The sequence below is a fragment of the Giraffa tippelskirchi genome, chromosome 6 (genome assembly GCF_054371585.1).
Source record: "Giraffa tippelskirchi isolate mGirTip1 chromosome 6, T2T-mGirTip1v1.2.pri, whole genome shotgun sequence".
Classification (NCBI taxonomy): domain Eukaryota; kingdom Metazoa; phylum Chordata; class Mammalia; order Artiodactyla; family Giraffidae; genus Giraffa; species Giraffa tippelskirchi.
The window spans coordinates 127,463,445-127,487,253 of record NC_137280.1 but is presented as its reverse complement, the minus strand read 5'-3'; the positions used below and the strand labels follow the sequence as shown (position 1 = coordinate 127,487,253).

General features: G+C 40.6%; 1 protein-coding gene across 25 annotated transcripts in view; it reads left to right on the top strand.

Annotated features, from left to right (window-relative positions):
- Window positions 1–23,809, top strand: part of NR3C1 (nuclear receptor subfamily 3 group C member 1) — a 320,089-nt gene that overhangs the window by 192,051 nt on the left and 104,229 nt on the right. For 7 of the 25 annotated variants that reach the window (XM_081504710.1, XM_081504708.1, XM_081504702.1 and 4 more), the window contains exons 1-2: window positions 14,418–14,837; window positions 17,259–18,470. In XM_081504710.1, the coding sequence (XP_081360836.1) occupies window positions 17,272–18,470 (1,199 nt within the window). In that variant the 5' untranslated portion in view covers window positions 14,418–14,837; window positions 17,259–17,271. Of the gene's footprint in view, window positions 1–12,876; window positions 13,156–13,590; window positions 13,677–13,813; window positions 14,069–14,417; window positions 14,838–15,060; window positions 15,147–15,210; window positions 15,529–17,258; window positions 18,471–23,809 lie in introns of those variants that run through there. The other 18 variants (XM_081504718.1, XM_081504713.1, XM_081504706.1 and 15 more) reach the window with 7 other exon arrangements.

Genomic DNA, 23,809 nt, shown 5'->3' with positions numbered 1-23,809 from the left:
AAAAAAGGGCGAGTTTCTGAATAGTCCCTGCAGGCCTAGACAGGCTCATTTGTGCCTGTCATGTGCCCATCTCTGACCTAAGGCCAGGCCTGTCCTATCTATAGAGTTTGGGATGGAGTTAATCCCATCACAAATACACAGACTTAAATTGGGAAGACGATAGTCTTCCAAAGGAAAGTTGAGGTCCTAGTACCATATGTGGAGAATGAGTGTGTGGCAGTCACAATGTCTACACCCGTCTGGTTATCACAGAGAACATAACAGGTACCCTCATAGGATGGAGACTGATCATCAAAAGCATGGCAGTATCCCCAAATGACCACACGCAGGACACTCTTCAGTTCATATGTAAACCAATCCTCTTGAATTTATAATACAGTTAACCTAAGGTTGAATCCAGCAAAACTGGATCCATAGCAATACACAAGGAATCTTTAGGTAGTAGCCTATTCTGAATAGCCATCCATGACTCCTGCTCTAATTGAATCTTACTGTAATATCTCAAGGAAAATGAAAGTAGAAAATGAGCTGGTAATGGACAAGCAGTTTTCTAATAAGCCCACTAGTGTGCCACATTTGGGTGCTTAATAATTGTTATGAATCACATTTGTCTGAGTAATTTCAATTATATACTACAGAAATAATTTCACAATGGTGTATAAAGATATACAAAGATATTCATTACAGCATAGCTGACAATTGTGAAAAATTGGGAATGGTTTAAATATTTATCAATAAGGTAAAGGTTAAATAAATTATAGCCAAACAATAGAAAGCTCTGCTGGTATTACCTGAAAATGTTGACGTGGAGCGATGTCCCCAAACATCTTATTTGATGAATAAAGTTGAAAAAAATGTATAGTAAAACCCTAGCTTTGTTTTCTTAGAAAACTATATGTGTGTGTATGCATAGACAAGAAGGATCTGGAAGAATGTACACCAACTTGTTAAAATTGTTACATCTTCAAAATGGGATCATATAGAGGAGAGTTTTTACTTTTTCATTTATGCGTTTCTCTCTTCTATATGTTTGAATTTTTAAAAACAAGTTTGTATTTTAGCCTGTATATTTTAAAGTTTTTTAAAAGATGGAAGTAATATCTAAAATTGTGTCATTCTTCTAATGCCATGCACACACAGACGGTTGTTTTTCTTGAGAGCCCCCAATCTTCTTTCTGTAAAATCTTTCTCCACTTTTCATTTTCATAACTCATACTGTCACTCTTCACTGCTCTCCATTTGGTCTATAGAGGGATCCCCAACATCTGGGATCTAATGCTTCGTGATCTGAGGTGGATCTGATATAATAATAAGAATAGAAATAAAGTGCACAGTAAATGTAATGCACTTGAATCATCCTGAAATCATTCCCAGTCCATGGAAAAAATGTCTTCCACGAAACCAGTCCCTGATGCCAAAAGAGCTGACGAGCTGGGGACTGCTGCTCTATTGAAAGACCCAGTCAGGACTTACAGGCTTATTAGACATTATTTCTAACAAAAAAAGATTGACTTGTAAGGTGTATGTGGAATGTACTAACAGAGTAGCCATTCAGTAACATTTCCTTTCTTTCCTCCCTCACATTTTATCCCCTCACTAATCCAAAGAGTACTTAAACTCTTTATAATAAAACTAAATTTAGATAGATGGATGGGCAGATAAATGGAGGGATGGATAGATGGATGAATACATAGGTATTTCATGTGAGTAACATTTCCTTTCTTTCCTCCCTCACATTTTATCCCCTCACTAATCCAAAGAGTACTTAAACTCTTTATAATAAAACTAAATTTAGATAGATGGATGGGCAGATAAATGGAGGGATGGATAGATGGATGAATACATAGGTATTTCATGTGGGATAAAATTGAGCAAGTTGAAACAGATCACGGAGACTCTGTTGGTAAAATCACAGGGAGGTAAAATAGGAAATGAAAATCAGGACCAAGGAAAGGGGAATAAAAATATGCTGGACATCATTCAATAACTATTTGCTGATGGTAATTATAGGGATGGAAAACCCATCAGGCCTATGGAGCTAAAATTAATCAGCAAGTATTCATGGAGTGCCTCCTGCTTCTTTTACTGGTTCTGGCTTCCTGCCTGCCTACCGCCCAGGCTGGAAACAATTGCCTGACAGTCAGCTTGTCAGGACAGAAGGAGCAAAATCAGCAGGCAGAGGCTCACAGCAGCCTTCTACACCCTGTAACGTTCACTGGAATCACAGGCAAGCAAGATAAAGTCCTTCTGTGAAAGACTACAAACCTAGCTTACAAATTGTGAATATCACTACATCAACTGAAAAAGGCCAGTTAGTAGAGGTACTATTTCTTCAAAGTAATAGTTAATTCATTTGTGCACTATTTGAAATGTTTAAAACAAAAATCCTTATGCTTTCCCTATTAAAGTTGAGAAGGGGAATTAGTAGGACTTATAACAACTATACTTAATTTTCAGCATTCATTGCTGGCAAAAATTTTAGGTCATGATTGCAAAAATTTTAGGTCATGATTAATTCCCCTAAAATGTAAAATATGATACTTGTGTCACTGTTAATATTTTGATAAATAGCTGTCCCAGTAGACATCTGTTGTTTTTTGTGTGGCCTTTTTCTCCTACTTTAATTTAAAACCCTAATTATTGGAAAGAGCATCTCTCTTCTCTCTTTTTTTCCTTCTCTCTCTTTCTCTCTCATTTGTACCCCACTATTAAGTATCAGTGGTGGGCATTTCACTTAGGCTTTGCCAGTCAGAGTATAATCCCAGCTAGACCCAGTGAGATCCATGGAGCTACTCCCAGGGGCATCCACTAAAATTTTTGGAAAAGAAGAACTTTCTTTCCACGAAGTTACTAAGCTGGTAGAGTTTTAAATCCAAGTGCTATGGGCCACCAGGTGGGGGTAACCTTCCCAGGAATAAAGCCAAAACAGAGGAAAGTAAGCTAAGAGATAGGGGTCAAGTCTTTATTTTAAATAAGTCTTAAAATTTTATTTATTTACGGTTTTGCTGGGTCTTCGTTGCTGCAAGTGGGCTTTCTATAGTCGCAGTGAACAGGGGCTGCTCTCTGCTGTGGATGGGCTCTAAGCGCACAGGCTTCAGTAATAGTGGTGCTTGGGCTAAGTTGCCCTGTGGCATATGGGATCTTCCTAGACCAGGGTTGGAACCCATGTCCCCTGCACTGAGAGGCAGATTCTTAATCACTGGGCCAACAGGGAAGTCCTCAAGTGATTTTGATATCATTTAAGCCCTTGAATCTAACCATGCCTAAAACTAAATTTCCTCTTGACTTTTAAGCAAATCAGTAAACTTTCTTTTTGCTTTAACAGTTGGGTTTCTTTTAAATCCATAAAAAAAAAATGTCTTGATAAAATACTAATGGCAAGTTTTCTTTGTGTTATTTCCATGAGAAATAACCTAGAGGAGAACTTTCATAATTTAAACAAGACCTGTTCACCTCCTGGACGTTCTCCCTGATCACCACCTCCAGACCCACAACTACCTCTCTGTTCTTAAACATCCAGGTGACTTAATGGGTATGTAGTGCTCCATGCAGCTGTCACCACATTTCTACACATCTTCCTTGTTTGATAATGATTTGTTACTCTCTCTCCATTTCTTCCAGAGCCCAGGCTGTATCTTAATCATTTTTATGTCCTTGCAACCTTACACTGGGACCTAACATGTAATAGTTGCTATTTTGTTGAAGAAATTGTATTTTCCTGAAGAAATGAATGAATGGGAGAGGAAAATAGTTGGGAAAATCCCTTCTATTAATGAAGATTCCATGATTGATTGAAATTGTCAATAAAATAACTAGTATCAGAAAGCCAGAGTAAACCAAATTAATATATCCAAACTGAATCCTCAAACTGTCAGTCATTAGTGGGTGTCTAGTTGAGAAATTGTCCTTTCTCTGATCATTAGGATTCAGAAGCTGGGTGAATGTGGAGGAGATGGTCCTTTTATTTTTTCTGCAAAACATTGACTGTTTAAAGTTCCATAAAATTTAATAACCTCTTGCAATATGTTTTAAAACAGAAACGTACAACCTGCAATGTGAAGTATATGTTTTATGCTGTAAGGGAGGAAGCATGAAGAGCAATGGTGACCAAAATCTTGCTGCTAACTAGTAGGCAGTACAGTAGGTGGCTTATGGTAGGGGTCTTCTGTGACAAAGCAAAGAATCACAAGGTCCTGAGGAGAATAAAAAGAGGCAGCACCATCTCTGTAGCACAGGGTGGTTGAGTGAGTTTTACAGTTAATATGGGCAAATGATGGGGAGAAAAATCAACTATACATTGGGATAGGATCAAGGCATTGGAATAACAATCCCTTTATGTGAGCAAAAATCTTTTTTTAATTAATTTTTTTTGGAGTATAGTTGATTTACGATGTTGTGTTAGTTTCTGCTGTACAGCAAAGTGAAAATATATACACATATCCACTTTTTTTTTCAGATCCTATTTCCATATAGGTCATTACAGAGTACGGAGTAGAGGTCCCTGTGATATACAGTACGTCCTTATTAGTTATCTATTTTATATATATTAATGTGTTTCTATAAATCCCAATCTTCCAATATTCCTCCCCCCACCCTTTCCCCCTTGGTAACCATAAATTTGTTTCTACATCTGTAACTCTGTTTCTTTTTTGCAGATTAGTTCATTTGTAGCCCTTTTTTAGATTCCAAATATGAGTGATATCATATGATATTTGTCTGACTTACACAGTATGATAATCTTTAGGTCCATCCATGTTGCTGCAAGTGACATTAGTTCATTCTTTTTTATGGCTGAGTAATACTTCATTGTGGGCTTCCCTGGGTGGCTCAATGGTAAAGAATCTGCCTGTCAATGCAGGAGATGCAATTTAGATCCCTGGGTTGGGAAGATCCCCTGGAGGAGGAAATAGCAACCCACTCCAGTATTCTTGCCTGGAAAATCCCATGAACAGAGGAGCCTGGTGGGCTACAGACCATGGGGTCACAACGAGTCAGACACGGCTTAGTGACTGAACATACGCAATATTCTATTGTATATACATACCGCATTTTCTTATTCATTCTTAAATCAGCAGACTTCTAGGTTGCTTCCATGTCTTGACCATTGTAAATAGTGCTGCAGTGAACAATGGGGTGCATGCATATTTCCAGTTAAGGTTTCCTCCAGATATATGGGCAAAAATCTTAATAAAATTTCTAGATGAGTAAAAAAACTTCCAAGTATTTGAGTTTCAGTTAGGACATGTTACTGGTATTTAGGGTTTTCCCTCCTTTCTCCCACTGCAAGGCAGTCAAGCCTAACTTTCGGCATGTGCTTCAAAGATGTGAATTTGAGCTGACCATTTACTTCTCTCCTTCCACATGCTGCTTCCTCCATGCTGCTCTCAGGTGCAACTCATAGAACCACTCACTTCCTCCAACCACTGAGCCTTCTCAGTCTTTGCCAGACAGTCTTCCTTTAGCACGGGTAGTTCCTGCAAGTCTGTCTCTTCCATGGAGCTGCCAAATGACTGGTTTGCCTTCCTTTGCAAATCTGTGTGTTTCCTTGAATCCTGTGTGCCCGCCTCCTCACTGTTCCCCCTGCTTCCTGCCTTAGCTCCTACAACCCAGGCTACACATGACAGGTGGAATGAGCTTTCAAATAGTAAATTAGATTACATCCATAATCAGTGTGCTGATACATGTCTAACAGCTGCTGGGAGGGAGTATCTTTGTATCTGTTATACAGTTTTACTGATACAAAGAATGCATAGCATACAGTTTAGCAAAAAATAATAAACTACACACTTTTTACAGTAAATTCTATATAGCCCAGTGATTTTCAGATTGGTTTCAATGATTTTTGCCAAACTCTTGTACCCATAGTCAGCCTATAGCTGCAATTCAATTATGTTTGGCAAAAGCAGATCATATTTGGTTAATATTCAGTTCAGCAAAGAAGTCACTCATGCCACTGAAGTTCAAAAGTGAATGTTGATGACTTTTTTTTTTTTACATTAATGAGCAAGATGAAAGTGAAACAACAAAGATGTATGTTTGGACTACACTTTGGCAATGATGTGAGTGCTTCTCTGTTGATCAGATAGTAGTTTTCAAATACTGGAAAAATATTTCATCAATTTTTTGTGTTATTCATGAACACACATTGAAGTTCAATCTTTATTGCTAAATTTTCTCCTATCACTTTCTTAGGTTTAGACAATCAACACAATAAATCAAGCTCTGATTTGCAGTGTTTTCCAGTTTCTATAGTGTACATATTCCATCACAATTGATTTCAAACTACTGAAATAACATTTCTGAATGCAGAGTTGGGAAGAGATGTTGTATCACACCATTATATGGGATATGCATTATAAAGGATGGACTGAAACAACTTTAAAGCATAGATAATGGTAAATCAATTAAGAAGTGAAGTTTTGAGCATTTATTACCTTGGTTTTTTAAGTATCTTGTTCAACTGTAAGTTTCTAAATGGTTTAGTTTTGAATCTTGGTAATGATGAACAACTGACTTATAGAATTCCTGAAAACTTAGCAATCAGCTCCCCAAGCAGGTGCAACTGGCTCCAGCACTCATGAATTGCCACTCCTCTGCTGGAATTGTCAGGCCACCCATTGCACTATCTGGGGAAGGTGTGATGAGAGGCAATGATGATTGTCAATAAAATTAATAATTACTTTTGTTGTAGTGAACTGACAATGAAAAATTATACACACCCCTCCTTGTTTTCCCAAGCTTAGTGTTTAAAAACTCCTTTTGTACGCACCATCCTGTCTGACTTACAGATTCCTGTGAGGTATGGGGTAGATATAACCCTTCTTTTATGAACAGAAAAACAAGGCTGAGTAGAAGTGAATGACTGGCTGCAGGTGATTCAGTTAAGTAAAGGACAGAACAGGATTTCAAAGTCAGGTCTCATATTGACAAACAAGAGGCTAGAGAAAATTAATTGACTAATACTGACATCAGATTTAAAAGTTGTAACAAATGTCCTTTTTAACACTTCAGAGTCTGTTATAAAGTACATTCATGTCTTGTTAAGGGACCCCTATACCAAGGATGTTTTGATCTTTCAACTCCACTATTTCTAATAAAGCCCCGTGTGACGTAACAAATAAATAAGGTGTAAGCACCAAAATGGAAATGTAAGTTTTTGAAAATGAGCTGAAAGGTTCCACCTAGAAATGGAACCAATTGAAACAATCTCTACTAAAGGAACATGGAATAGAAAAGGAGATTAAATCAGAAAGAGGAAGAAAGCTAATGACATAATGGCCAGCCACAAATGCCACAAATGAAAAACAAAGTACGTAATACTTGTTACAATTATTCAGTGTGCTTGCTCTAATGTCTGCAAACACTAAAAAACATTAGGTTCCTGCTCACTGCAACATTTATTTCATTTATCTGCTGATATTTACCTCCTCTTTGAATCAGGTATTGCTTAAACTAAGTTCTACAGCACAAAGAATATGGACTTAATAGGACACACATAAGCATATCATGCATATGAGTATAAACTATGATATTTTAGGTAGCTTATGATGAAGCCATTGAAAGCATCATGAGAATCAGCAAAACACCAGGGATGTCCGTAACAATTTAGCATTTCCCAGTTATTGTGGGAATGTTAATTCCAATTACAAAAAGCAGTACCAAAGTGGAATTCATTATGATTAAGAACTTGCTGTTCTAAATGTGAATTGTTTATAAAAAGCATGTCTGGTGTAAAATGCAAATATCGAAGCAAAGAAAGACAGGTCTTTTGGAGCTCAGCTGGGTTCTGTTGAAATTCTGACCTTACAAAGTTAAACAAGAACAAAAGTGTTTCCTAAAGACAGGATACTGTTTTAAAGAGGCATCTAATAGCTATGGTAGCTGTAGAAGTAATCTTTTAAAGTAAGTTCCAACAACCCACGATATCTGCTTTTGCTGGCTTAATGTAAAGTTAACATATTCAATGAACTGCCATACTCCAAATTAATACATATGAAAATGATAAAAATTTATTGATTCTAATTTACATTTAATGTCATAGGTTTAAAGTGAGGTGAGGGGATAAAAGGATAGAATAACCAGAAATACAGCCATGACAAGGAATCATGGGCTGTAGGAAAATAAGTTACTAGGAGGTCTCTTTATGTAAAAGGAAATACATGTGGTAAACAATGGTAAAGGTAGAAATGAATGTGGTATGTACACTGTGCTCTTTCTTCATCAGGCTCTCTCTTAACTAAAACTACTAAAGGCATTCATCTCAGCTAATCCAGGTTCTCCGTTCTCCCTGGAAACATACTGATTAATGCAGGACAGTCTGAATACTGGGGCCACGGTTACTTCCTATGCTTCACACATTGCTGTTTCCACCAGTTATACTCTCCAACAGTTCCTGGCAGTTTTTCCCCCAAAATTATGTTTATTCCATTTGCATTGTTCTAGTAATTACTTGATTCAATTAAATATTAAGTAAAATGATGAAACATGAATAATGAAACTTTTTGGTTTATAAAATCCAAATGGAAAAACACCCTATAAATAATTGCTGTCAGACTAGGTGAATATAAGACTACTTCAAAAGATCAGGGTGAGGACAGAGAGGATGAATCATAAAAATTTAGAAATCTATACTCATATTATTTTTAAGTATTTTTAATTTTTTGCTCTACTTTAAAGAAAACTGGAAAAATAGTAATACTGAATATTAATAATAACTGCTAATGATGACTGAACACTTAATATACCCCAAGAATTAGTTGAAGCACTTCATATATACCACATTTGTTTAACCTTTATAATAATTTGAGTTAGTACTATTATCGTGATATCTTGTGGAAAAACCCAAGTGAATTTTTTGGCCAACCCAATATCATCCCCATTTTACAGATAACAGAAACTGAGGCACAGAGAGTTAGGTTGCCCAAGGTTACATTCTTTATAGAGGTGGAGGCCAGCCAGCCAGCCAGTCTGGCTTTTAACAGCTATGCTGATGCAAAGCAGGTGTAGTTTATACATGAATGAAAACACAAAATGCCAGTCACTGGGCTCTCAAAAGCTTTAGATCCTCATCAAAGGATTAACAACTAAATATTCAGTCATAAATTCTAGGTTTTAAAGCTTCAAATTTACAACTATAATTTTTTATGATTCCCTTGCTTTAACTGACTTTATTTTAATACCAGTCCAATCACATTGGTGACAAAGTTTTGCCTTCTACAAAGGTGAAAGTCATAGTCTTAAATACTAACCAGAATGAGAGTTGAGGTCTGTATACACTGGAATAGGGATTTATTGTAGATACTTAAGCAGGAGTGTGACAGGATTTAACTGATGATTTGGAGGAGCATTCTGGCAGTGAGGCCTGGATTTTTTCTTTTTTTTTTTAATTGGTATATAATTGCTTTACAATGTTGTTAATTTCTGCTATACAATGAAGTGAATAGGCTAAATGTGTACATATATCCCCTCCCTCTTAGATCTCCTTCCCACCTCCATTCCCCATCCCACTGTGCATCCAGGTCATCACAGAGCACCAAGCTGAGCTTCCTGTGCTTTATATATAGCAGGTTCCAACAAGCTAGCTAAAATGATACAACAGATGAACAGAATTGGAGAATTCACTCTGATAATATATCAATTGCTCTATAAATGTAAAAAAGTGGTTTAGTTACTGTTCAGGTTTAAGGTTTTATGGACCTTAGGATATAGTCTCAGATCCATTCCATTTCTTCCTTCCTTCCTTCATTTACTTAGTCATTTAACAGACAGCCACTGGGTACCTACTATGTACTAGTGATACAGTTGGAGAAGGAAATGGCAACCCACTCCAGTACTCTTGCTTGGAAAATCCCATGGACGGAGGAGCCTGGTAGGCTACAGTCCATGGGGTCTCGAAGAGATGGACATGACTGAGCGACTTCTGTTTCACTTTCATGCACTGGAGGAGGAAATGGCAACCCACTCCAGTATTCTTGCCTGGAGAATCCCAGGGACAGAGGAGCCTGGTTGGCTGCCGTCTATGGGGTCGCACAGAGTCAGACATGACTGAAGCAACTTAGCAGCAGCAGCAGCAGTGATACAATGATGAAAAAGACAGACACAGGCTCTGCCATCACAGAGCTTTTTAAAAAAAAATTAATATTTATTTATTTGGCTGTGCTGGGTCTTAGTTGCAGCATGTGGGATCTGGTTTCTTGACCAGGGATCGAACCCATGACCCTTTGCACTGGGAGCCTTGATTCCTAGCCACTGGACTACCAGGGAAGTCTCAGAGTGGTTTATATTCTAGAGGGGGAGACAGAAATTTAACAAACGAATCCAGAAGTAGCAAACTATCACTGTAATGTGCTACCAAGGTAAAGTACAGGACACTATAGGAACAAACAGTAAGGGGTCTTTGTTGTTTTTTAAATTTTTTTTAGGAAGGTCAGGTGTTTAAACATAAGTCAATTAAAATGAAGATCTTGAGTAGTATTTGGACACATTTCATTAACTCATTTGGTCTCCACAACAATGCAACAATGCAGTAAAAGTGATATTATGTCTAGCTAACCCAGTGTTTTATTATAACTATGTACTGGATGCCATTCTAGGAGTGGACCATATAGCGATGAACAAGACAGAAAAGGTCCTTGCCTTGTTGCAGTTTGGATATATCACTTCATTCCCACCTTTACTTCTGAAACAATCAAATATATTGCCCCTCAGATAGGGATTCATCCTATTTCTTCTTTTTTGGTAATTATAACTCCCCAGGGTTACAGATTAATAATTTTTTATTAGTAATTTTTCATATTTAAAGATAAGATCATATATAAAAAACACTTTCAGTGGTGCCTGGTAGATAGAAGTTCAGTAAATGTTAGTGACTGTTAGAATTGCTGTTATTATTACAATGCTTAATCTCATGTCCTTTCTGGTATACAGGATTTCATTTCTTGAATTAAATTCCATACACATTTATTGCAGGCGTATCACAGGATTTGCAAACTCTTTCCTGGAAATTGAAAGATCAGTGAAGAAAAATCTCTTTAATATTGTCTATTTCTACCCTCCATGCTTAGCTATGTGATCTTGGATAAACCTCAAGCTCTGTAAGCCTCGGGTTCCTCATGTTAAAACCGTATATACCTATCTATTCAGCTGTTGTCGGCAGAAGTGGGCAGCAGACTGTGTGTGTGGGGTGTGTGTGTGTACTGGGGGAATCAATAAATGTTAGCCACAAAGCATAACAATTCTAATACTCTGAAAAGCAGACACTGGGCTAATCTAAAGTTTATGCATGCTTTCAGATAAACATGAAAGACTAAAGAATGAGAGGTTTCCTATCAAATTAAAAAATTGTCAGGCATACTTAGACTACTGAAAAGAAACAAATCAGGAAAATTTAACACTTTTGCTCCACTGAAAGTGTTTTCAATGGCGATTGTTAATTTGAAACAATGAGTCCTCTTCCATTTTAAAGTGATCCACTGGACCTGCAAGAATAAAATGAGAGGGGAGAGTTAAATGGGAACTCTTGTAAAAGCAGATGTTATATAAATGCAGGGTGCCAACCACCTGCAATATGAACAGGTAAGAGAGATGAGGTTTGTTTGTTTTGTTTTTTAAAAGCAGAGATTCAACTATGAAACAGGATTGTGGTATGGGAAGAGACACTTGATTAGATATGTTAGGGTCCCTTTACATATGTTTTGTTGTTTAGTTGCTAAGTCGCTTGGGACTCTTTTGCAACCCCGTGGACTGTAGCCCACCAGGCTCACCTGTCCGTGGGGTTTCCGAGGCAAGAATACTGGAGTGGGTAGCCATTCCCTTCTCCAGGGGGTCTTCCCCACCCAGGAAGTGAACCTGCATCTCCCACATTGGCAGGCAGACTCTACCACTGAGCCACCAGGGAAGTCTGCCCTCCCCCCCTTTGTATATGTATATGTTTAAATACTTAAATAATTCCTAATATGACTTCTAAGCAGATGTACAAGGATATTCATTTCAGTGCAAGTTATTTAATTCACTTTTGAAACATAGTAAGGTAACATTGTAGGTTTGGATCTTGACTTTCTTTCCATGAAGCTGTTGGTTGTTTAGGGACCCATCGGGTAAAGACATGTGATTCTAGTATTTGAGACTTGGAAGGTAAGAAACCTGGGAACTAGGCAAAGTAGCATTCTCGGAGTCAGTTCTCATTTAGAGGCCACCGTGAGCACCCAAAACAAGGGCTTCCCTCCAGTTGACTACTGCCAAGGAAAAGAAAAAAGTCATTTCTTCTGGATCAGAAGAGATGTTGCTAACAGAAGGGGTTTTGTTAGCAACTGGGTTGCTCAGTGCCCTTCATAAAAATTCCCCTGGCTGAGGGTTCTACGCTGGCAAAGGTCTTGGTTCCCTTCTTTCCTCTGGCGGTGAGCGTCTTTTCCTTTGCCAAGATGGTGGCCCTGGCATCATCTGGAGGCGGCCAGTGCAGATCGCCTCCGGACAGGTGGCTTGCTAATAGCCTAGTTCTACCCTGTCATCCTCAGACAACACACGGGGCAGCGTCCACTATCTCAGAACCAAGGACGACTGACTTCGGTTGCTGGCTAACGAGAACCTTGGCCAAGATGGTGGACGCGCGGCCAGGCGGCGTTAGCCGCCTTTACCAAGATGGCGGCGGGCGGTTTCCGGCACGCGCTTACCCAATCCTCTGCAAATGTCAGGGCAGAGCAGCCGCTGCCAGTCTGGGTGCAGCCTGGGGAAAGAGAAGCTGTAGCAGAGCGCGCGGGCAGGGCTAGGTGGAGCTGCCGCAGCCTCCGCCCCCGGCAGCAGCAGGCAAGCGATGTCACCTGTAGGGGCGCAAAAGTTACCTCCCCAAACCCTAAAGCAACACAAACAAAATCTTTCCCCGAGTCACACAAATGGTAGTATGTGCCGCCCAAGGTAGGACGCTCGGTCCCGGCGTCGCCCTAGCCCTCCGGAGGCGGCGAGCTTGGGGAGGGGGCGGGAGCCTCCCGCGCCGACTCCCCTCGCCCCACGCCCCTCTCTTTGGGGACAAGCCACGTGTTTCCCTCGGATGGAGGGGGAGGTGCGTAACGGGAACAGCTGGAAAGAGTTTCATGCTGATATTTTAAAGCTGCGTGTGTTCAATTTTATTTGGAGGAACTGGGGTCCCATGAACACGAAATGGTGAGCAACGCATTGAGACGACTGCAGCAAATGTCAAGATTCTGGGGAAGGGCTTCGCGGGAAACTTGGACGTGGGCCCCCGAGGGGGGTGGAAGGAGAGGTCAGGAGTTGGGGGTGGCGGGGGAGGAGGGCGTACTTTGCAAGCAACTTACTATTTCGCTTGCAACTTGCTTTTAGGCCTGCCACCTCCTGCTTTCTTTAAAAATAATAAGAAGTGCAAAGAAATCTAGTTCGCCGGAGGTTTTGCATTTGGCGTGCAACTTCCTTCAAGTGTGAGCGCGCTAGGACGGAGGGAAGGATGGGGGTTGAACTTGGCAGGCGGCACCTCCTTCTGCCGCCGCCGCCGCCGCCTCGCAGACTCGGAGAAGAGGGTGGGGGACGGTCGCGGCGGGGCGGGGGAGGGTGGGTTCTGCTTTGCAACTTCACTCTGGGTGCGAGCGCGCTCGGCGGGTGCAGACTGGGCCGCCCAGACGATGCGGGGGTGGGGGAACGGCCGGCACGCGACTCCCCGTGGGCCAAGAGTACGTATGAGCCGACCCCCTTCCCTGCCCGCCCCTCTCTGAAGCCTCCCCAGAGGGCGTGTCTGGCTGTCCGGTCCCGCGAGCGGCCGAGACGCTGCGGCACCGTTTCCGTGCAACCTCGTAGCCCCGTTCGAAGTGACACACTTCGCTCAACTCAGCCCGGGGGCGGAGGCGCGGACCGGCCCCGCGGCTCTGCTGCGGCCGCGCCCCGGCTCCCCCAGCCAGCCCGCTGTCATCCGCAGGGGCGCTGACGGCGTTTACCGCCGAGGGACCGGGAGAGCTCCGGAGTGGATCCGGAGTCGCGGAGTTGGGCGGGGGCGGGAAGGAGCGGCAAGAAGAGAAACTGTAGAGAAAACTCGGCTGCCCTCCGAAGCCCGCCCCCGAAAGGCCAGGTCGGCCCCGCCGGCGCCTCCTCTCCTTTTGCCTGGGGGTGGAGAGGTGGGGGGCGAGGAGGCGGCCTAGGCGGGAGCCGCGCCGGGGGGCCGCGGGCGGGCAGGCGCCGTCGCGGCCGGGGTGGCGGGGCCCACGCGGAGGGCGTGGGGGCGGGGGCCGCGGCCGCTCCTGCAGTTGCTGAGCGTCGCCAACAGGTTGCACCGTTCCCCGCGCCGCCGCGCGGCCCCTCGGGCGGGGAGCGGCCGGGGGTGGAGTGGGCGCGCGCGCGCGCGCGCGCGTGTGTGTATGTGCGCGCCGTGGCGCCGCCTCCGCCCGCCCCCCTCTCGGTCCCGCTCGCTCGCCGCGGCCGGGCGGCCCTTTCGCGTGTCCGCGCTGCCTCCCCTCCTCCTCCTCCTCCATTTTGCGAGCTCGAGTCTGTGACGGGAGCCCGAGTCACCGCCCGCCCGTCGGGGACGGATTCTAGTGGGTGGAAAGAGACGCCGCAGCCGCAGCGGCGGAGCGCCGGCACGGAGGACGCGCGCCCGAGAGCCTCGGCCCGCGAAGACGTGCGCGGGGCGGGGGTCTGGCTTGTCAGCCGGGAAATGGGAGACTTTCTCAAATAGGGGCTCTCCCCTCCCCCTCATGGAGAAGGGGGCGGCTGTTTACTTCCCTTTTTTTAGAGAAAAAAATCTCTCCCTCCTGCTCCTCCTGCTTTCACACGCTAAGTTGTTTATCTCGGCTGCGGTGGGAGCCGCGGACGGCGGCGGGTGAGCGGCGCAGCCGGCAGAGGTAAGGGGAGGGCCGGGGGCTGGGGCCCGCGCGGGCGCTTGCTCCCCGAGGTGCGGGCCGGGGCCTAGAGGCTGGCTCGGGGGCGCCGCGGTAGCTCGCAAACTTTTATTAGCCTCGGGGAGTGGGGGTGGGGGCTGGCGAGGGCCGGGTGGCGGTGACGAAAGGGCAGCGCGCGGGTGACAGCGCTGGCCTCTTCCTCTCCCTGGGCCGCCGTGCCCCGGCCGGGCCGAGGGGGAGGAACCCGAGCTCTCTGCGAGTGGAGCCTCGTCGAGCCGCCCCAGGTTTCCAGGCTCTCGCTCTCCTTCCCTGGCAAGGAATCCTGTCTTTTCTTTTTTTCCTTTTCTTCCGTAGTCTCTTTTCTTTTCCTTTCCAGGGGGGCCTCCCTGACACCCATTTTTCTGGTGAACGTTGAGCGGCGTCTGACTTCTCCTTGCCTGAATCTTTCCACTCCACCCTAGTGCGCCGGAGCGCGAGCAGGATTTGTGTCGAGGCTCCAGTGCGTCTCCTTTCTGGCGGGCGCGCAGCGTGTGTGTCTGTCTGTGTGTGTGCGTGTGTGTGTGTGTGTGTGTGTGTGCGCGCGCGCGCGTGCGCGTGTATACACGCAGGGGGCTGACAGTCTGTGACTTGGAGACTTCGGCCAGGGCTGGCGTTATCTGGTGGAAGTGGGCGTGTCGGAGAAAGAACTCAACAGGTCTGGACACATTTCTCTCTTAACCTCGCACTTTTTTTCCTCTCCCCTCCCTCGGCCCCGGGTTTGTTCTTTAGCGCTTGGCATCACTTCGCGCCTGAAGGTTTGAAGTAACCCCTTTTAGAAAAAGACCCTCCCTAACCGTAGTAGTTTTGTGGTGCAATTTTTGACAAGCGCTAGTTTGACGTTTTGAGATTGCAGACGACAATTGCAGCCTTGTAATGCCGCTTAAGACCCCTTGGCATGGTTCGTTAAGGCCGATTACTGTGACAGGGTTATTTGCAACTTAAACGCGGTGGGGGGGGCGGGATAAAGTCGTTTGAGGGATCTTTTCGTTTTATGAAGTTTGTTTTGGTTTCGAGTTTGAAGGCAGCTGTCAAAGCGGCGTGGAAATTCATTAGGCTCCATTTGATACCTTGTGTTTAGAGATCGTTATCAGATAAATACAGCAGAGGGGAAAAGCAGTTTACCCTTGAGATTTATAGAGGCAGATACCCACCTCTCTGCCTTCATCACATTCCACTTTTAGAGAGGACCAGTGAAGTTTGAGCATCTTAAAGTCTCCGTACAGGAAAAGTTTTCTTTCTTCGAACGGGATTTGACTATAATGTTGCAAATAACGCTTATCAAAGAATGCCTGCCTCTTAAAACATCTTGATTATCAATAACCTATCAACCTAACCCTCTTGAAAGAAGGCTCAGAATTAGGATAGGTGAAGCTTTAGAATGCGGAGCAAATTGTTCTGAGCATTTTACTTGGATTTATATGAATGTGATTTTACAGGTCTGGGTGTTTTTTTGTTTTGTTTTGTTTTTTCAATACTTAGATATTCAGAAAGGAAAAAATTTAATTTAGAGATTATAATAGTATTTCATCCTGAGGTCTTAAGCGGTTTAAAAACATGTAGTTTCATCTAGATTCTATTGTGTTGTAGCGGTTTGAGAGAGCTATAGTTCTTGTACAGTATTTAAATAAGCTAAAATTGTAGTGTGAAGCTACTAAACATTCTATTCTACTTTTTTAAATCTAAATTTTGATTAGCCTGTGTACAGTGCTTTTCATTTCATATGTCCAAAATTTGAAGGCAGGCACTATTAGGCACATTCAGTAGGAAATACAGGTTAAAATAAGAGCCTTTTCCTACTCTATTGGAAGATGAGCAGACCATCATTGTTTATTTTTCAAATAAAATACATGGTTCACTAGTAGGTTGTACTAAAAGGTTTGGATGTGTGACCAGCCGGTAGGAGGGGAATTGAGTAATTAGAAACAGAGAATTCTAGCATAATGTTAATCAAATTTTACATTTATTGGTTCTCAGAAAAGCCGATAACCTTGATTAGTTGAAAAGAAATGATCATACTTCCTTTTTTTAATTAAATATTTTGATATCAGCTGGAACCTTTGGAATAATCAGATGTCATGAATTATAATGTCTCTGATTTACAAAGTTACCAATTTGTGAGTAGCAGGATGAATAGCCAGGCTTACTTTGATACAATTTTGTTCAGAGCTGTGCAAATGGACTGCATTGTACTTTTAAATGTGGTCCACTGAATGGAAGCCGGAGCCTCTGCTTTTGTATTCTGGAAGACAGAATCTATCTACTCTTTTGATAACAAGGAATTAGATTCGGTGTTAACTAAAAGGTTCATTTAACAGGCTCTTACTAATCGGATCACAGAGATAATGTGATTTTGTAGCTTATTATGTCCCCTTCTTTTTTTTGTAGCTGATACTCACTGATGGACCCCAAGGAGTCATTAAGCACTCCCAGTAGAGAAGAAATCCCCAGCAGTGTGCTTGGTCGAGAGAGGGGAAATGTGATGGACTTCTATAAAACCCTAAGGGGAGGAGCTATTGTGAAGGTTTCTGCATCTTCACCCTTACTGGCTGCTGCTTCCCAGTCAGACTCTAAGCAGCAAAAACTTCTGGTTGATTTTCCAAAAGGCTCAGGAAGCAATGCGCAGCAACCAGATCTGTCCAAGGCAGTTTCACTGTCAATGGGACTGTACATGGGAGAGACAGAGACAAAAGTGATGGGAAATGACCTGGGATTCCCACAGCAGGGCCAAATCAGCCTTTCCTCTGGGGAAACAGACTTTCGGCTTCTGGAAGAAAGCATCGCAAACCTCAATAGGTCAACCAGTGTTCCAGAGAACCCCAAGAATTCGGCATCTCCTGCTGTCTCTGCTGCCCCCACAGAGAAGGAGTTTCCAAAAACTCACTCTGATGTGTCTTCAGAACAGCAGAATCTGAAAGGCCAGAAGGGAAGTAATGGGGGTAATATGAAGTTGTACACCACAGACCAAAGCACCTTTGACATTTGGAGGAAAAAGCTCCAGGATTTGGAGTTTTCTTCTGGGTCTCCAAGTAAAGAGACAAGTGAGAGTCCTTGGAGCTCAGACCTCTTGATAGATGAAAACTGTTTGCTTTCTCCTTTGGCGGGAGAGGATGATCCATTCCTTCTGGAAGGAAGCTCGAGTGAGGACTGTAAGCCTCTTGTCTTACCGGACACTAAGCCTAAAATTAAAGATAATGGAAATTTGATCTTACCAAGTCCTAACAGTGTGCCACTGCCCCAAGTGAAAACAGAAAAAGAAGATTTTATCGAACTCTGCACCCCTGGGGTAATTAAGCAGGAGAAACTGGGCCCAGTTTATTGTCAGGCCAGCTTTTCTGGGGCCAATATAATTGGTAATAAAATGTCTGCCATTTCTGTTCATGGTGTGAGTACCTCGGGGGGACAGATGTACCACTACGACATGAATACAGCATCCCTTTCTCAGCAGCAGGATCAGAAACCTATTTTTAATGTCATTCCACCAATTCCTGTTGGTTCAGAAAATTGGAATAGATGCCAAGGGTCTGGAGATGATAACTTGACTTCCTTGGGGACTTTGAACTTCTCTGGTCGATCTGTTTTTTCTAACGGCTATTCAAGGTAAGATTAACGCTTTCTGTTTCTTGAAAATGGTATGTTTAAGATCCATTGATAGATTTAAACATTTATTTGAATGTGTTCGACCGCAATTCAAGTGCTTTGTCATGTGAATAAGTTTAAGTGGTCTTTTCAAAGTAGGCTTGGTAGACAAACTACGTGATTTATCTGTACAAAACCCTTTCAAGTTTTGTGTTTGTTTTTTCCGAAATAGTGGTATTTAGTATCCCATTGGGCAGTGATAGAAAATTTTATGTAAAAATTTAAGATAATATTGCTCATTAACATAATTTTAGTAAAAGTGATGTAAATTCAGAGGAGGATAATGTGTGGAAACATTTATTGTGCATATTTTTAAGTTGTCCTAAAATATGCTCTTACATTACAATGCAAAACATTTTTAATACTTACATAATCAAACCTTGTGCTGTATTTGTACATCTGTGAAGTGTTAGCCTGAGGAAAATTAGAAGTACTAACAATGAACCCTTTTCTTCAAACTGTGAACCTTCCTGTTGAAGAAACTGAGTTCTGAGATTACTAAAGCAATGCAGTGAACAGTTTACCTGACCTGAGTATTAGATGTGGGACAGAGTTCCTGACCCAGGGGAGATAAATTATGTCTGCTGATTGGTTTCTTGAAGAAAGAAATTGGTGCTGAGTTTACTTCCAAATGTTCCTACAAGTTCTCACATATATAACTAATGGCCAACATTGTTAAGCTTCAGTCTCAGCTATGTTTGATTTGTTTCTGTCTTCTTTATTCTCCATCATTTATAAGTATACTGACATTTCTGTTGGACTCAAAAAGGTCTGTAAAAATGTAATTACCAAGAAAAAGTTCTAAATGTAGGTGAATCTGTTGGTAGGGGTTAAATGCTCTGTCCTGCACACCCATTACCAATTCAGATAAATATGTATCACATTTTAGGTGTGAAGGAAAATATAAAAATTAATTGTAGAGACACAAGACTGATTTATTAATCAGTGAGACTTTTTAAGCTAGGAGGAGGGCATAGTAGACACCATGATTTCTTTATACGTAAGTACTTCAAGTTCTAAAATGTTAATGGTAGTCACTTCCCACTAACTTGTCATTGAAAATTTTATTTAAAACTTTTTAAAATACTTTCTCTATTAATGATATACCCTAATACTGAGGTGACTTTCTTTCGTCTTTAATTAGGAAGCTTTGCTTGTTGGGGAAAAATTTTAAACTTAGATTTAGGCTATGTTCTATTCCTTTTAAAAGGCTTAGATGTTTCTTATAAAAAAAAAAAAATCCTTGGTTCTTGTGTGTTTTAATGTAAACTACCTACTAATCTGTTACTTAAATAATAATTATCTTTTACTTAGAACATTTCAACTTTTTATTGCTGTCATTCTGAACTGAAGGTTTAAAATGTTTTCAGTAAGAAGATTTGAGATGTTACTACATTAGCCCGTTGTGCTTCAATCTTAAAAGACATGCTGTGTTTAAAATTTTTCAATCTCAGTTTATGGTAGTGGAATTCATGATTGTGCTTATTTGTCTTAAAAGAATACGTACATTTGATTTGACTAAGGTATTTGTAGGAAACTGCTACATTGATTTATAAAACATTTAATTGTACAAAGAAAAATAATATATATCTTAGGAAATGCTTGGTGATTATTAATGCTTTTTGTTCTGATACTCAGCATGGTATTGTTTTCATTTTCCTTACTGTAAAAGCGTGGAACAAGAACTTCTCATTTTCTATTCACTTAACTTTCATTAAGCGCTATAAAATCTAGGATCTGGAGAATAAGTCTTAAATGAATATAGTTATTCTTAAATCATTAAAGTCTTAAATGAATATAGTTATTCTTAAATCATTAAAGATAGTTTTAATACTTTTTATAGTGGTTATAACATTTAAGGTATGTCAGCCTCAACAACCATATGATGGTAGGCAAAATGATGATGTGGCTCTTTCAAAATTCTTTAATATTTAGTGAAATGATTATTTTATGCTGATGTGTGGCTTGGAATTATAATCAGTTTGTGTCCTAGTGAAAAGATGTAATATCCTTACAGGATAGTTTGAGAAGGTTTGAAAATTTTGTACTTAATGGCATTGTCTTAACATTGGGAACTGTGATTACCCAGAACAAAGCTTCTTCCAAGTAAATTGAAACAGTGTTTCTTTTTACAATCATTGAATTAGCCTATTGTTTCCAACAATAACCCTGATATAATTAAAATTGGTTGCTTTCTCTTCTCTATATGTTGCATGGTTCTAGCCAAACTTTATGACCAGTGACCTTGAGTAATCAGCAGATAATTCAACATGCTAAGACCACAACTATGTTAAATAATGACTTTCTGACTTTAGATACAGAAATATTAAATCCGCTAATAACTTCACTTGCATTCTGTTTAAATTCTTTTAAAGCATAAATTGTAATTTGACTTTTTAAGATGTCACCTAAAATTGCTTTTTCTTAAAACGCTTAAAAACACTTTTCACTCTCTTTTGTGAGGGAAGGCAATTCTTCTGATGTATCAGCATAGTACAACATCCAGTTATTACATTGTTGTAAAATTATGAATATCACGATGGGCCATAGTAGACTATTTGAAGATTTAAGTTAATTGATAGTAAAATGAGAGGAACCTTGTTGATACTCAGATACATTCTTTAAGTAAAACGCTGTAGGCATTCTACCTTAATATACTTTTTAAATACTGAAATTCAAAAAATTTAGCATAAATTTGTAACATTGATGAAGGCACATTTCTGCATAATTTGATTTTCAACGTTGTTTCACTTGAGCATTAATGGTGCAACTGCTGAAAGGAGGCATAGAAGTAAATGGTTTCTGGTGGAATTAAGAGCTTTTATTGGAACTGTGTTGAAACTTTAGTATGAAAAAGTTGATCGTTTTCTGAAGGGTATGGTTATTGGAGAGAAAGAATGATGCAAGATGAATTTGTAAACTAAGTCATAGGTGGAGTTTAAGGCTCAGTTGATTGGCATTTCCTGAAGCTATGAAATTGATGTAGATTTTAACATCTCATTATTATTTGCATCTGTGCCTCTCTTATTAACATAATGGAATGAAGACCTGTACAAACACAGGGTGAATGAAGCAAATTGTGTCCCCTTCACACTTTTCTTATTAACCTTGTGTTGATTGTTTTCTCAGAGAGAGAGGAGGCCTGAGGAAGAGATTTTTACTGATTTCTCTCCTTTTTTAATGGATACTTTATTTGTAGCTTTTTTCTCTCCTTACAAAGGTTCTGGCAGTGAGTGTTTCAATCGGTGTCTTTTTAAGCTTAATATTTCTGATATTCACTCATAAAATGATTTCCGAATGTTCAAGGAGGCTAGCTTTTGGCTGTTTGTCTTCATTTTTTAAAACCCTGTACTTCGTTATGGTTTTATTATTAGTAAAAGAAAAAAAACACAAGATAAACACATTGTGTATTCAGGTGTGTTAGTTATAGTTTGGAATCACTGCAATACAGAGATGTGTGATTAGCATGTGGTCAGATTTTATTGAAATTACTTCTTGTGATATTTCTTTGTCTATTAAATTATATTTTTATAGTTGATAAAAATAATTTGTATTACAATGCTGTTTTGGCTTTATCTATTGATGTTACAGATATTTTAGTTAATCTGGCCACTTTCACTGTTATATAGACTGTTTATAAATTTTATGAACCATAAAAGACCTATTCTGAAACATACCTTGCATAAATATAGGTTAAATGCATGTTGTAACAGCAGTAAAATTCATATGTGTGTAGAGATCATGTTAGTGGCTTTTTGAGATTTTAGTGAAGGAGAGATTGGATCAAAAGTGTTTAGTATGAGTGACTAATATAAAAGAATATCTGTATTAATTGGTTGGTTATATAAGTCTTAATCCACTCTGGGCTGCAGGTGATTTGAAATAGCCTAGTTGTTAGGAACTCTTAATTTACATTGGGTTTAAAATTAGCCTGGGGCATATTTCCTAAAACATATTTTTTCTTACTTTTAACATCATACCTAATTGTAGTGAGCAAAAAATTTTGATTATGTACTACTGTTTATGTGAGCAAATTAAATACACAAAATAGGTTTGTGCCTGATAACATATCAGGACATCCTGATAATTGTGTAATGCAATATTTACAGGTGTTTGCCAAATTAATGGGCACTTGCTTCCATATTTCCAAGTCATGAAAAATGTATGTTGGTAAATCTTGTTGCAAAAGGATTTTCAAGAAATATTTTGTTGAATTTAGCTATAACTGAAAAAAAATCAATTACTTATTGACCTTTATAGAAGGGTTTAAAAGGCAATGTACTACTTATTTCTGTAATTTCAGAGAGCCAATTGCCCTCATTTTCTTCTGGCTTGTTCTACTTAATGTTTTGCGTTTTTCAAGTAAATAAAAATATCTTTATGGAGAGCGTCCATTTAGGGGAAAAAAAAACAAAAACAAAAGATCTGTTAAGTGTTCCTCTCTCTTTGAATTGTCCATGATCATTTTTATGCTAAACTGGATTAGAGTGTGAGTTTTAATGGTAAATTTTTATATTGATTTTTACCCACGAAGGTATATTCTAGAAAATATAATAGTTCAAAATTAGTTGGAGAGAGTGATTTCTACCCTCAAACACCAGATTTTAATAGATTGCCTTTTTATTCCTGACTACCACTGTCACATATATCCCTTGAATACAGGTTTCCAGTGGAGTTCGTGGATTAACAGGAGTTGGGGGAAGGGATGTGAGAGGGTGAAGCAGTAGAGATGTGGAAAGGTGGAAGATAAGTTTAGAAACATCAAGAACATTCCTAAAACCAGCCGTATGTTTTGAATCGGCTGTCATGAATTCAGAGGACTGAAAAAAGAGAAATTTGGGGCTGTGTTGGCTTCCCTGGTGGCTCAGAGGTTAAAGCGTCTGCCTCCCATGCGGGAGACGTGGGTTCGATCCCTGGGTCGGGAAGATCCCCTGGAGAAGGAAATGGCACCCCACTCCAGTATTCTTGCCTGGAGAATCCCATGGACGGAGGAGCCTGGTGGGCTACAGTCCACGGGGTCGCAAAGAGTCGGACACGACTGAGCGACTTCCCTTTCCTTCCTTTTCCCTTGCACATCAACTCTTTGTACATAAAGCAGTGCATTAACCAGGATTACAACATAGTTTATTTGACGTAAAAATCTAAAGCTAATTGTGGCAATATAGCCCTGATGTTTATAGGGATCCTTGTTGTCTTTCGCTATCCTTTATTAACAACAACAACAAAAAAGGATGGAATGGAAATTTTAGTTCCTTTTAGATTATTTCAGCTAAGACCAAATTTGTATTTTTCCCATTTTT